At 46.6% G+C, this 14,517-nt stretch overlaps 4 protein-coding genes across 4 annotated transcripts; 3 read left to right on the forward strand and 1 right to left on the reverse strand.

The window, feature by feature from the left end:
- The first annotated feature begins 45 nt into the window (after positions 1-45).
- LOC108051848 (STING ER exit protein) lies at positions 46-1,271 on the forward strand. The gene is made up of 4 exons (XM_017134106.2): positions 46-281; positions 350-510; positions 571-876; positions 1,046-1,271. Exons 1-4 carry the CDS (start codon positions 161-163, stop codon positions 1,199-1,201), a joined length of 744 nt encoding a protein of 247 aa, XP_016989595.1. The 5' UTR covers positions 46-160; the 3' UTR covers positions 1,202-1,271.
- On the reverse strand, positions 1,214-1,948 carry LOC108051849. The gene has a single exon (XM_017134107.2). It carries the CDS (start codon positions 1,810-1,812, stop codon positions 1,315-1,317), a length of 498 nt encoding a protein of 165 aa, XP_016989596.1. The 5' UTR covers positions 1,813-1,948; the 3' UTR covers positions 1,214-1,314.
- Positions 1,949-3,101: 1,153 nt separating this feature from the next.
- Positions 3,102-10,041, forward strand: LOC108051892 (protein son of sevenless). Its single transcript, XM_044459936.1, has 7 exons — positions 3,102-4,480; positions 4,540-4,897; positions 5,302-6,230; positions 6,286-7,134; positions 7,212-8,078; positions 9,081-9,558; positions 9,617-10,041. Exons 1-7 carry the CDS (start codon positions 3,407-3,409, stop codon positions 9,658-9,660), a joined length of 4,599 nt encoding a protein of 1,532 aa, XP_044315871.1. The 5' UTR covers positions 3,102-3,406; the 3' UTR covers positions 9,661-10,041.
- A 1,649-nt stretch (positions 10,042-11,690) lies between these two features.
- LOC108051897 (cysteine sulfinic acid decarboxylase) lies at positions 11,691-14,455 on the forward strand. The gene is made up of 3 exons (XM_017134177.1): positions 11,691-12,620; positions 13,233-13,600; positions 13,661-14,455. Exons 1-3 carry the CDS (start codon positions 11,865-11,867, stop codon positions 14,256-14,258), a joined length of 1,722 nt encoding a protein of 573 aa, XP_016989666.1. The 5' UTR covers positions 11,691-11,864; the 3' UTR covers positions 14,259-14,455.
- The last annotated feature ends 62 nt before the right edge of the window (positions 14,456-14,517 follow it).

Below are 14,517 nucleotides of genomic sequence, written 5' to 3' on the forward strand. Positions count from 1 at the left end.
GAATATATCAGCTGCTAGAAAAATACAAAATATGTTTGGCGAGCATTTTCAATTAAAGATTAGTCGTGGCTAATTTTGTGCCATGGTCACACTGTTCATTTATTTACATTTTTGTGTATTGTTGAAATCGGCAAAATTACTTTAAACTAGATCATTAACCATGCCAAAAGTAGTATCGCGCAGTATTGTCTGTTCGGATACCAAGGATCAAGAGGAGTACAATGAGGAGAAGCCGTTGAACATTTACTATTGCCTGTGCAACAAGATGGCTTTGATTCTGGGTAAAACCAACTGAAATACTAAACCAAAAGAATAAAGTCTAATGGTTAAGTATTATTTTCTCTTGAAGACTGCACCCTGGACCAGTTGCCCCTTCGGGAGGTGGACAATGCCCGCGTGATCAATGCCAACGACCATGCCAACAAACTCACCTACAATCCCACCCCGAAGATGATATACATAAAGCGGAAAAGCAGAGGCAATGCGATAGAGAAGCAGTACCGGTATAAGGTGAGCTTACCCGTTGTACTATTCCTATATAACCCACTTTAATTCATCGTTTTCCTCCAGTGCCGCAGCTGCAATCTGCCGCTTTACTATCGCCACAGCCCCGACTCCCAGGTGACCTTCATCATGTTCAATGCCCTGATCCGCAACAAGGGTGAGAGTCCTCTGACCCAGCTCCTGAACTCCGAGGCCAAGGGCAGCGCTAAAGCTCCTGCTGCCAAGTCCGCTTCTTCGGCGGGGGCTGAGGATTCGGGCATAGTCGACGCCAGTGGCAAGAAGGTCATGGTCACCAGGCACACCAAGAACATGGGCAAGTTCAGCTCGGTCACGGTGTCCACCATCGACGAGGAGGAAGATGAAATCGAAGCGGTAAGTTGACTTAAAACGGTGGAGCATTCAGCTCAATATCTTAATTGTTTTGATCCAACATCCAATATAAATGGGTCAAGATATGTGTCTAGATGACGCTGCATCTTTTACATACAGGTTAAAACCATCATGAAATCCTACCATAATAACCATTTTTTCATTGAAACAGCGCGAGATTGCCGACAGCTATGCGAACAATGCACGGATCATCGAGAAGCAACTGCAGCGTAAGGGCGGAAAACTGAGCGACGTTGGAATCAAAGGAAAAACAGAGGATGCGCCTCCGCCTCAGAAGAAACAGCGCGGTACCTTACTGGAGAGATAGTTACCATTTTCTCTTTAAGTACACTAATTTAATATATTTGACGATAACATGAGCTCAAGTACACCTAGAATGCTGCCTTGTCTTAAGGAAATCCAAACCAAACACTTTCTTAGCTATAGTAGACGCAAATGCCTTGGTCTTCTCAATCCCATTGGAACAAGACTGGGATGTTGTTCCAATAGCTTCTTGAGTCGCTCCTCGGCGTGCCTATGATTAAAAATTGAGTCTTTGACAAGACCACATTTGGGACAGAGATTGTACTGCGATCTTGGCTCTTCAAATTTGGATTGCTGCATTCGTCTCTCGACTTCCTTCATCCGACTGGTGGTACGTGGCGAAGTGTGTAGAGCTGTGAGGGGACGGCGGACGCTTTTCGGAGTGGAGTGGACCTGTTCCAAGGCTGTCTTTTGCTTGCTCTTGACCAGCTCAAGGGCTCGATCCGCTCGAGCTTTGGCCAATTGCAATTCAAAAGGAGTCTTGGGCAGGCTTGAAAAGTAATCGTACCACTGATGGCGCAGCTGCTCCACGGCCTGCGAGTCCAGTGACAAACTGGAACGAGTGGAGGCAATGTGCTCCAACTCTAATTTCTTGAAACTACCAAATGCAGACATTCTGTGAAAATCGGATTCTTAAACACTGGAAATTTAACAATAAACTGAAAGGCTTCATATTGATCTTGACTGTGCCTTTGGTTTCTAAACACTATGACTTATTAAAGGCATAAACTCCAGCGAGGATTTTTAAAAGTAACTAAGTAATTAACAATGGTCTCATGAAGCCTTGTACTCAGCCCAGTTTTCATATAGTAGTTTTGTCAGCTTAATTGATTTAATTATAATGCATCCTCTGATGCACAACAATTCTTCCAGCTGTTTTAAAATAGTTTCCAATCGCGAATCCTTAACATCGTACGTGCATTATTTACTTTAAAAAACCTGTGCAATTGAAATATTTGTCGAAATGCTTGTTATATATACATATGTATGTACTGGCGGTTTTCCTAACACTTTATAAAACCCTATCAATGGATATCGAGTGCGATGGCAGAGACTGTATCCCTTATAATGAATGCGTGTGTGCCAAGAAAATTAAAAGGCTTTACTGAATGTGCTTCGGGTTTGATTTGTTGTATGCGTCCTACAATACCCAAGTATGAAATCCCATCGGAAAATATTTACTTATGTATGAGTTGACACAGCCTGCCTGAATTACTCCGACGACAGGTGCTTCTTCCCACCGGAAATACTTATATCACACGGAAATTTGAGCTTTCGAAACGAGCGACAACATATGGCTGTAATTGAAAAAAGGCTAAAGGGTGATCGTTAAAATGTCCTTGACTTTAATTGAAACCGTTTTATAAAGGAGTTTAAAATACCGTTTTAATTACTAAATTCAAATTGCTTCTTCTTCCCCTGGAACACCGTTCACCGCGAGCCGTTACCTTTTTGACAGTGCTCGCGTGTTACCCAACACTACCCCTGTAACAAGTGCAGCCAACTTCACGCCATTGCTGTAAGTGAATATGTTGTAGAGGTGAAAACTTTAATATCTATCGATGTTTAAAAAAATGTTATCAAACATGAGCATTGAGTTTGATTGTAATAAAATCGATGAAAATAAAAAGGGCGGTTATTTAATATACAATAAGCGTTCGTTTAAGGGTGCATATCTAAAATAATTTTTTTAGTTTTCCTAATTAGTACTTGTGCTATGATCAAAATACAATTTTGGGGTAGTAATGGGGTAGTAAGTAACAGAGTGTACAAGAACTGAAGTGAAATCATTAACAGCGCGCAATAACTGCAGTGAGTTTGCGATACCCGTTGGAAATGGAAAAACATCGATTGTGCCCGGCCAAACATCGATATCACCGACATTGATCGATAACATCGATGTTAGCATCGATGTTTCTCCACCTCTAATTTGCAGAGAAAAATATTGAAGATACATATTCTTAAAACAAGTGCTAAACTAAAGCGAATCGCGAACGAACGGCTGCTGAGCGAAAAACGAAAAACGCGAATCCATTGTGTGCGTGAGTGACTGCGGATTGTGATGCGACGCTCGCCCGGGTGATCCGGCTGTGCGCCCAGGTTCCGCTCCACTCCGCTCGTCGTCGCCCGAATACAAATACAAACAACGGGCGGGGAGGCGGAGGCACAGGCACAGGCAAGGGTGCTCCACCGTTCCACGGCGCACAGAATGTTCTCCGGACCCAGCGGTCATGCCCACACCATCAGCTACGGGGGCGGGAACGGGCTGGGTGGCGGAGGAGCAGGCGGGTCCGGGTCTCATAGTGGAGGCGGTGCTACCAACATCGGCGGTGGGGGCGTGGCTGGGCTGCAGGACTGCGATGGCTACGACTTCACCAAATGCGAAAATGCTGCGAGGTGGCGTGGTCTGTTCACGCCCTCTCTAAAAAAGGTGCTGGAGCAAGTGCATCCGCACGTCACCGCCAAGGAGGACGCCCTGCTCTATGTGGAGAAACTCTGCCTCCGGCTGCTGGCCATGCTGTGCGCCAAACCGCTGCCCCACTCCGTCCAGGATGTGGAGGAAAAGGTGAAGTCCTTCCCGTCGCCCATCGATCAGTGTGCCCTCAACGAGGCCAAGGAGGTGATCAATTCGAAGAAACGCAAGTCTGTCCTGCCCACGGAACGGGTGCACACACTGCTCCAGAAGGATGTGCTGCAGTACAAGATCGACAGCTCCGTGTCCGCCTTTCTGGTGGCGGTAATCGAGCACATCTCCGCTGACATCCTCAAGATGGCCGGCGACTATGTGATCAAGATCGCCCACTGCGAGATCACCAAGAAAGACATCGAGCTGGTCATGGACGTCGACCGCGTCCTCATGGACATGCTCAACCAGAGCGAGGCCCACATCCTGCCCAGCCCCTTGTCGCTTCCCGCCCAGCGGGCGAGTGCCACCTATGAGGAGACAGTTAAGGAGCTCATTCACGACGAAAAGCAGTACCAGCGCGACCTGCACATGATCATACGAGTCTTCCGCGAGGAGCTGGTGAAGATCGTGTCGGACCCCAGGGAGCTAGAACCGATATTCTCCAACATAATGGACATCTATGAGGTCACGGTGACTCTGCTTGGCTCTCTCGAGGATGTGATAGAAATGTCCCAGGAGCAGAGTGCCCCTTGTGTGGGCAGTTGCTTTGAGGAACTGGCCGAGGCTGAGGAGTTCGATGTGTATAAGAAGTACGCTCACGATGTCACCTCGCAGGCCTCGCGGGATGCCCTCAGCAATCTTCTGTCCAAGCCAGGAGTAAGTTTAAATCTTTCCATTTAAGAAACTCTGATCTCATCCCTGTATTTCTTTTTTAGGCATCATCACTGACCACCGCTGGCCATGGCTTCCGGGAGGCCGTCAAGTACTATCTGCCCAAGCTGCTCCTGGTGCCCATTTGCCATGCCTTTGTTTACTTCGACTACATTAAGCATCTCAAGGATCTCAGCTCGTCGCAGGACGACATCGAGAGCTTCGAGCAGGTCCAGGGCCTGCTGCATCCACTCCACTGCGATCTCGAGAAGGTTATGGCGGGCCTGTCCAAAGAACGACTGGTCCCCGTCAGCGGACGAGTGCGCCGCCAACTGGCCATCGAGCGCACGCGGGAGCTCCAAATGAAGGTGGAGCACTGGGAGGACAAGGACGTGGGTCAGAACTGCAATGAATTTATTCGCGGTAAGTGCATAGACCACATGTCTTAGAATCGCAAACAGAGAAGCGGAAATAGAGAAACAAAAGTGGAGTTTTTTTTTTTAAGCTGAGAAATACCATTCAAAATTTTGTGTAATCCACCATTAGCATATATTAATTGATAACCGGTTCGTACTGTTGCACTTAAGCATAACTAGTAGTTTGCTTTTGTACCGACAATAAGCACTAAGTTTAAAACAAAAGTAAATCTCTAAATCTGTAGCTATCTGTTTTAATTTGTTAAGATGTTGTTTTAAAACCACGTCATAGAACTTCATAAAGTAATTAGGGGATATAATAAATATCAACAGACAAATGGTATGTTCTTTAGGGTCATTAAATGGAACCGAGTCTTGCTACCTAACTAATGAGTCAATCTAAATTCACAGAGGATTCGCTGAGCAAGCAGGGACCGGGCAAACGAATTTGGAGCGAGCGCAAGGTCTTTCTCTTCGACGGGCTCATGGTGCTGTGCAAGGCGAACACCAAGAAACAGACTCCATCGGCAGGAGCGACGGCCTACGATTACCGGCTCAAGGAGAAGTTCTTCATGCGACGCGTAGATATCATCGATCGGCCGGACAGCGACGACCTGAAGAACAGCTTTGAGCTGGCCCCCAGGATGCAGACGCAGCCGGCAATTGTCCTCACGGCGAAGAATGCACAGCATAAGCACGATTGGATGGCGGACCTGCTTATGGTAAACACCAAGTCGATGCTAGACCGACATTTAGACAGCATATTGCAAGACATCGAGCGAAAGCACCCGTTGCGCATGCCCAGCCCGGAGATTTACAAGTTTGCGGTGCCGGACAGCGGGGACAATATCGTTCTGGAGGAGCGCGAAAGCGCCGGTGTCCCGATGATCAAGGGGGCGACTCTGTGCAAACTGATCGAGCGCCTCACCTATCACATCTATGCCGATCCGACCTTCGTGCGCACCTTCCTCACCACATATCGCTACTTCTGCTCGCCCCAGCAACTGCTGCAGCTGCTGGTGGAGCGCTTTAACATACCGGATCCAAGCTTGGTTTACCAGGACACCGGCGCAACAGGACCGGGAGGAATCGGAGGTGTTGGCGGTGACAAGGAGCATAAGAACACCCACCGGGAGGACTGGAAGCGGTATCGGAAGGAGTACGTGCAACCAGTCCAGTTCCGAGTGCTCAATGTGCTGCGCCATTGGGTCGATCATCATTTCTACGACTTCGAAAAGGATCCCATGCTGCTGGAGAAGCTGCTCAATTTCCTGGAGCATGTGAATGGCAAGTCGATGCGCAAGTGGGTGGACTCCGTGCTTAAAATTGTTCAAAGAAAGGTGAGTAAGCGAAAACTAACTATTTATTTATGTTTAACATGTCACTCCTTCTCAGAACGAACAGGAGAAAAGCATTAAGAAGATTGTATACGCCTATGGCCACGATCCCCCGCCCATTGAGCATCATCTAAGTGTCCCCAATGACGAAATTACGCTCCTCACCCTGCACCCACTGGAACTGGCACGCCAGCTTACCCTGCTGGAGTTCGAGATGTACAAGAATGTAAAGCCATCGGAGCTGGTCGGGTCGCCCTGGACAAAGAAGGACAAAGAGGTGAAGAGTCCGAATTTATTAAAAATCATGAAGCATACCACCAACGTAACCCGCTGGATTGAGAAATCCATCACCGAGGCTGAGAACTACGAGGAGCGCTTAGCGATCATGCAACGTGCCATCGAAGTGATGATGGTGATGCTGGAATTAAACAATTTCAATGGTATCCTCTCGATTGTCGCCGCCATGGGCACAGCATCGGTTTATCGACTGCGGTGGACATTTCACGGTTTGCCAGAAAGGCACAGAAAATTCTTAGACGAATGCCGAGAACTCAGCAACGATCATCTTAAAAAGTATCAGGAACGATTGCGATCTATCAATCCACCTTGTGTGCCATTCTTCGGTCGCTACTTGACTAATATTCTTCACCTGGAAGAAGGCAATCCAGATCTACTGGCCAACACAGAACTAATCAACTTCTCCAAGCGACGGAAAGTGGCCGAGATTATTGGCGAAATTCAACAGTACCAGAACCAGCCATACTGCCTCAACGAGGAGGCCACCATTCGACAGTTCTTTGAGCAATTGGATCCGTTCAACGGACTGTCCGACAAGCAGATGTCCGACTATCTTTACAACGAGAGCATGCGCATTGAGCCAAGGGACTGCAAGACGGTGCCCAAATTCGTAAGTATTTCAATAAAGCAATCACATCATATAAAAAATCATATAAATGGCAATTTACATTTCCCTTTCACTTTCAGCCTCGCAAATGGCCGCACATTTCGCTCAAATCGCCGGGCATTAAGCAGCGTCGTCAGAATCAGACCAACAGCAGCAGCAAGGTGTCGAATAGCACCTCGTCTGCCGCAGCAGCAGCATCGTCGACGGCCACCACAATAGCAACAGCGGCAGCGCCATCCGCGCATCCGCCCAGCACAATAGATCCACCGGTGGGGACCGGCGAACAAAGTCCGCAGCACAATCCGCATGCGTTTTCCGTCTTCGCCCCTGTCATAATACCCGAAAGGAATACGAGCAGCTGGAGTGGTACGCCACAGCACACTCGCATGGATCATAACAACGGAGAAGTTTCGGTGCCGGCGCCACTTCTACCCAGGAAACCGGGCGCCCATGTCTGGGCCAACAACTCGGCATTGGCCAATCCGTCAATGATGGATTCCTTCAGTCCCGCACTGCCGGAACATCTTCCAGCACAGTCCCTTTCGGACAGCAATCCCTTTGCAATGAGCATGTCGGACCCAGATGCACCACCCTCGCCGCTGCCCAAGCTAGTGGTTAGTCCGCACCACGAAACCGGCAATCGGTCACCATTCCACGTGCGGCTGCCGTACAGCCCAACGCATAGTATAGCCAGTACCGTGACCCTTACAGGAATGACTGGAGCGGCTATGACCGGGGAGGAGGTCAGTCCGCAAACGGGTGGCTTCTATTTCAGCACCCATCAGGGACAACCAGGGGCAGTGCCCATATCGCCGCATGTCAACGTCCCGACCGCCTCCAATCTGGAGTACCGAGCCGTTCCGCCTCCACTTCCGCCACGACGCAAGGAGCGCACAGAGAGCTGTGCGGACATGGCGCAAAAGCGACAGGCGCCTGACGCTCCCACAGTAAGTGTTCAAACTTGTAATAAGTTTTTTGAAAGCGATGAGGACTATATAAATATATGGGAATAAAACCTATTAAACATTGAGTATCAATGTATAATGAGAAAGTGAGGTAGCGATGCATACCACCGGCGTGGAATTGTTACTTGAAAGTCAGTGAGGATGTCGTGTGGTGATCTGTGTGCCAGGGTTGGAGCGAGCGAGAAGGTAGTACCGTTGAGGTTCAAGTTATCCTTAACTAGATACATGATTTTATACCACTTCGGAAAGAAGGAAGTAAAAGTATTGGAAGTGGATTAAGTGTTTAGTGGTTCAGTTAATTAGAATCTGTTGATCGTGGCAACATAAAGCCTGTTTCTTCTTGGCTGTGGCCTGTATGTTGAGTATTTTGGTTGTTAGCCCCGTTTACACTGGGATTGAGTATAGAGTTTAAATAGGGGGAATAGAGATGGGAGAAACTTAGTTTAATTTGAGTTTGTCTGAACCTTAGCACAACCATCTTAAATTTATTCGATTTTTGAGCTATAGCTTTCACTATCGTGGCATTATCACCACCTATAACAACAAACAAGAACTGGCAAGATAAGGCGGAAGAACCTAAGATTCAATTTTTTAAATTTCAAGCGAGATTTGTTATTGAGCATTGCACCTTTAAAACGTCCGAAATGTAGGATCCTTATAGTACCCAACTCTTCGTGTCAGGCTCATGGCTGCAGTAGTAGTTTTAGTTTTCTTTACCATACATTTTCCTAAGATTTCTATATTCCATTTATAAATTAAAACGACTTGAAGACTCGAGTTTTGGTTAAGTGTCCCTGAACTATCATCTAGAATTATCAAGTAGTTATCTTAGTAGATATCTTCCATTAGCTCGCCAGATTGGTTGGCGATTGCAAGATCGCCTACATTTTCTTTCCAATGATTTTGATTCCTGTTTCGCAGCAAGTTTATTAAGTTTAAGTTTAAGTTTTTTTATAATTAAGCATTTTTTTATTTTCCTTGCAGTTACCCCCGCGTGATGGCGAACCCAGTCCGCCGCCCATACCGCCACGGCTCCACCATTCCATGGGCATGAGCTACTTGCGACACAGCCACGGCAAGAGCAAGGAGTTTGTGGGCAAGAGCAGTCTGCTCCTGCCCAACACCAGCAGTATTATGATACGCCGCAACTCGGCGATCGAGAAACGGGCAGCGGCAGTTACCCATCTGTCGGAGCCGCCGATGGGGTCCATCGGCACAACGCTTGTGACGGTGTCGCAGGCAGTGGCCACGGACGAACAGCCGCCGTTATCGATCTCGCCCGCTCTGAGCTCCTCGACGACCACATCACCGCTGACACCCGCCACGCCCATGTCCCCCAACATTCCCAGCCATCCGGTGGAGAGCACGTCGAGCAGCTATGCCCACCAACTGCGAATGCGGCAGGGCACACCCAAACTTCCACCAAAACCTAGTCTAAGCGCTAACTTCTATAACAATCCAGGTGAGTAAATTCCCTTTTCCTTTCGAATTTATGTGCTCATCAATTTATTCACGTTCAGATAAAGGTACGATGTTTCTTTACCCAAGTACAAACCAAGAATAATTTAAATTGCCTGGCGATGTGATAGGACAAAAACTACGAGTATGATCCGTAAGATTCAAAGTTGAGAGTACTGCCGGTGTGCAGATATATATGAACGAACGGAATATATACGTAGGCACAGTTATGTATTCTAGTTGGCATACATATGCAAATATGGACCGAGTTGGATCTGATGATTTTATTATTCGAAACTCATTAAACAAAACGAAACACACTCTCATTTACACATGAAGCACAGCATATAAATACACGCGAACGCAAAACACAAATGCAAAAAAAGAAATTATGTTATTATATAATTACTATTATAAATATTTGTAAATATCGAGAACATTGTATTGATCGTAGAACGTAAAACAATAAAATATAACCCTATTGTTAGACAGTTGGCGATGTGTTTAATTTATAATTCAGTAGGCATTAAGAAAATACATCGAAAAGGGAGGTTCTAACTGATGGGTTGTCTCAAATTTTTAATTAAAACTAGATGTTGTAGCCTGCTAATAAATTTAGATTTGCTTGTATTGTCAAGGCTGTTCAAGAGTCCACGATATTTCTTGATTCACTTACAGATTTTGAAAAGTGTTTCATGGTATTCTTTATAGGCCCAGCGACCTTGAACTAACCACAACACCTCTGATTTTGTGCCATTAAGCAGCACGATTTTTCATCCGACTGCAACACCTGGCATACTCACAGCATCCAGCATAATCGTGGCCATCATTAACATATATTGCTAATTAGTTTCGGTAGGAAAGAAAAACTAAAGCGATTGTAGACGCGAGCTAATCGTTGTGTCAATGCATTAAATGCAATTAAATGGGAAACACAAAATACATATGTATTTAAAACCACTTGACTTTCGCTTTTCTAACGTCATGATCGTTGAAAAAATGCTTCCTGAAATTTGGGCTGCTCGCTGGAACAGGTTTTTGTTTTTGAATTATTTTCGTATTTTCTGGCGAATGCGTGTGGCCAGCCCCTTATCACAAGTTATTGGCGAAGTTATGGGTGCATCTGCATCCAATAAATTCCCCCACTTACCGCACACCTCCCAAAATGATGTGTCATGAAAACGAACCGATTTGGATCTTCGGTAAAGTACCGAAGATTTAATTTTCAGATCGGTCCGGTACGTGCTGATGTTGCCAAGGTGAACAAACCATTGCAGACGTCATTATTGCATTTAAGGAATCTCTGAGTTTATAATGGGTCGAAAGCAAATCGGTTGAGCAATCTTTCATACGTCCAATTGTATCCTATGAACACATTTTAATACATTTTAATATATCATTGCAGACATTTGGGAAATTTCCGTTGAATGTGCACTTTTATTTATAGAGAATCGTGAACTCCATACCCTATAGACAAGGCCATTGCCCGAGATCAGTTATGGATCATAAGAGATGTAAAATATAAAGGTAATGTTGATGCCTTTCGCTTTTCTCTAAACTTGACCAACATAAAAAGGTGGCAATTATCGGAAGCTAGACGACCTACACCAACTTATCTCTCATTTTCTCGATATCACGTTTCAGTTGCGCAATTTACACAACAATTGGCCAAAGAATTATTCAATGAATTTGCATTTAATGCATTTGATTGCAGGTAATGAGAGAGAAACCCCACAGAAAATTGATGGAGGAGACCTCTGCGCATAATCATCTCGCGGCAATTACATTGAATGTATTCCTACATAATTGTATTACATGAGCATATCAATTAGCCAGCCAATTACCCGCAATCTCTCGCCCTTCTCTAACATTAATTCGGAGAATTCTGGGATGAGTGGACCAGGGAAATCCCTGCCAAGTGGTCTGCATTATCCAAGGAGGTACGAGGTACTTTCGCCCAGCTCCGACCAGAACCAGAATCCACGAGCCGACCAGCCGAGATCGGAGATCGCTCGGGTCTCGAGCGGCATTGTCTTTATGTAATGTAAGCGGCATTCGGTTTCGGATTCTGAATTGTGGAAGTCGACGAGCTTTTATAAAAGCAGCAACAACGGCGCCCGTTCATTCAGTTCGCCCGCAGATCATTCAGAATCATTGTCAAGTGCAATCTGCGGCAGTAGCAGCAGCAACAGCAGCAACAACAGCAGCAACAGGACCAGGAACAGCAGCAACATATATTGCACACCAGCAATCACAGCAGAGCGTTAGCCAAGACTTTTACAGTATAAACATCAGTCGAGAGCCAACAAAATGCTGGCCAGCGAGAACTTTCCCACACATCACTTCAAGGAATCTATATTTAAGCCTTACAGTACGAGTGGCGATGATTTGGCAAGCCCATTGACAGCGGCAGCATCAGCAGCCGCATTGGTGGCGACCACGTCGTCATCGGCTGATACCGCCTCCGCAGTTGCATTCGAGACGGCCAGCAAAATGTTGACCGCCAATGGGAGCAGTAGTAACAATAACAATATCACGGATCCGAAGGATGACCTGTCCAGCTTTGTGGCCAGCCATCCGGCGGCCCATTTCGAGGGCTTCATTCGGGCCTGCGTCGACGAGATCATCAAGTTGGCCGTCTTCCAGGGCACCAATCGCTCATCCAAGGTCGTCGAGTGGCACGAGCCAGCGGAACTGCGTCAGCTTTTCGACTTCCAGCTGCGGGAGAAGGGCGAGTCGCAGGATAAGCTGCGCGAGCTGCTGAGGGAGACGATCCGGTTCTCGGTCAAGACAGGACATCCTTACTTCATCAACCAGCTGTACTCGGGCGTGGATCCGTATGCCCTGGTGGGCCAGTGGTTGACCGATGCCCTCAATCCCAGCGTGTACACGTACGAAGTGGCTCCACTCTTTACGCTCATGGAGGAGCAGGTGCTGGCCGAGATGCGGCGCATCGTGGGCTTCCCCAACGGCGGCCAGGGCGATGGCATCTTCTGTCCTGGCGGATCGATAGCCAACGGTTATGCAATCAGCTGCGCCCGCTACAGACACTCGCCTGAGTCCAAGGTGAGTGCCCGATCGAAGCCAAGTGGTTTACCGCCAATCCACACGGAAGTCCGCAGTCCACTGTCGACTAAGTGAATGGCGCCAACACTGCTGGCCAATTTATTAGTCATGCCTATAAAAGTAAAAATCTATTATCATTATAATGACACATATCAAAGCTAGCCAAATCAAATTATTTATAATTTTTTTTGTGCATCAAATTGTTGAAAACTGAGGTCTACTAATTGAAGAACAATTTTCGTGAAAGCCACTTTTGAGAGCAATTTTTAAAGCAAGCCAACAAAACAGAAACAAAATTCCTAAAGAATAGTTGTACTCTAACAAAAAGCAACAAGGTTTTTAAAGTGTGGTAAATATTAATACTGTGTTTTTTATGTGAGCTAACAGATGAATTTAATACTTAAAAGCTAATCCAAAACGTTAATTAAACTAACGCACTATTCGATTTTTAGCCATAGAGGTTTCCATCCAAATTATTTCGATCCTTTTTTAAGTATTTACTATAGACTTTGACATAATACATAAAAAATTTAATTGTTTATAATAGCTACATATATATTTTATCTACACATTCAACAATTAAGACCATCCTATTGTTTATTTTATTTCCAGAAAAGTGGACTCTTTAACGCGAAACCCCTGATCATCTTCACTTCGGAAGATGCCCACTACTCGGTGGAGAAGCTGGCCATGTTCATGGGCTTCGGCAGTGAGCATGTGCGCAAGATAGCCACCAACGAGGTGGGAAAGATGCGGCTGAGCGACCTGGAGGATCAGGTGAAGCTGTGCCTGGACAACAACTGGCAGCCCTTGATGGTCTCGGCCACAGCTGGAACCACTGTTCTGGGCGCCTTCGATGATCTGAATGGGATCTCGGAGCTCTGCAAGAAGTACAACATGTGGATGCACGTGGATGCAGCTTGGGGCGGCGGTGCCCTTATGTCCAAGAAGTACCGCCATCTGCTCAGCGGCATCGAACGGTGAGTTACGGACTTAAATGGGTTCTTTGAGAGCGGAACTGAAGGTGGCTTCTTTGGCAGGGCTGATTCGGTGACATGGAATCCACACAAGCTGCTGGCCGCCTCGCAGCAGTGCTCCACCTTCTTGACGCGCCACCAGCAGGTGTTGGCCCAGTGCCACTCCACCAACGCGACCTACCTGTTCCAGAAGGACAAGTTTTATGACACCTCCTTTGACACCGGCGATAAGCACATCCAGTGCGGTCGACGTGCTGATGTCTTCAAGTTCTGGTTCATGTGGAAGGCCAAGGGTACCCAGGGATTGGAGGCCCATGTCGAGAAGGTCTTCCGCATGGCCGAGTTCTTCGCCGCCAAGGTTAGGGAGCGTCCAGGATTCGAGCTGGTTCTCGAGAGCCCCGAGTGCACCAACATCAGCTTCTGGTACGTACCACCTGGTCTGCGGCAAATGGAGCGCAACCGGGAGTTCTACGACAGGCTGCACAAGGTGGCGCCCAAGGTGAAGGAGGGCATGATCAAGAAGGGCTCCATGATGATCACGTATCAGCCGCTGCGACAGCTGCCCAACTTCTTCCGCCTGGTGCTGCAGAACTCCTGTCTGGAGGAGTCGGACATGGTATACTTCCTGGACGAGATCGAGTCGCTGGCCCAAAACTTGTAAAGCCGGCAAGTGTGTGGATATGGAAGCGAAAGCATGTTATGAGGTTAAGTGTTGACAACATTCTCTGTAGGCCTATGCCGTATATATCTTCTAGCGTATCGTTTACTTCTCACGTTTGTATATTCTTTCGGATGTTAAGTATTACCTAAAACAAAAAACAAAAATACATATTTATAGGTCATTTGATTTAGATTAAACTGTGGTCTTTTATTGGGCAATGAAAAACAATTAATAATTTAACAGCAGTAATAAAGTAAAA

Source organism: Drosophila rhopaloa, unplaced genomic scaffold (genome assembly GCF_018152115.1).
Source record: "Drosophila rhopaloa isolate 14029-0021.01 unplaced genomic scaffold, ASM1815211v1 contig_2, whole genome shotgun sequence".
NCBI classification, from domain to species: domain Eukaryota; kingdom Metazoa; phylum Arthropoda; class Insecta; order Diptera; family Drosophilidae; genus Drosophila; species Drosophila rhopaloa.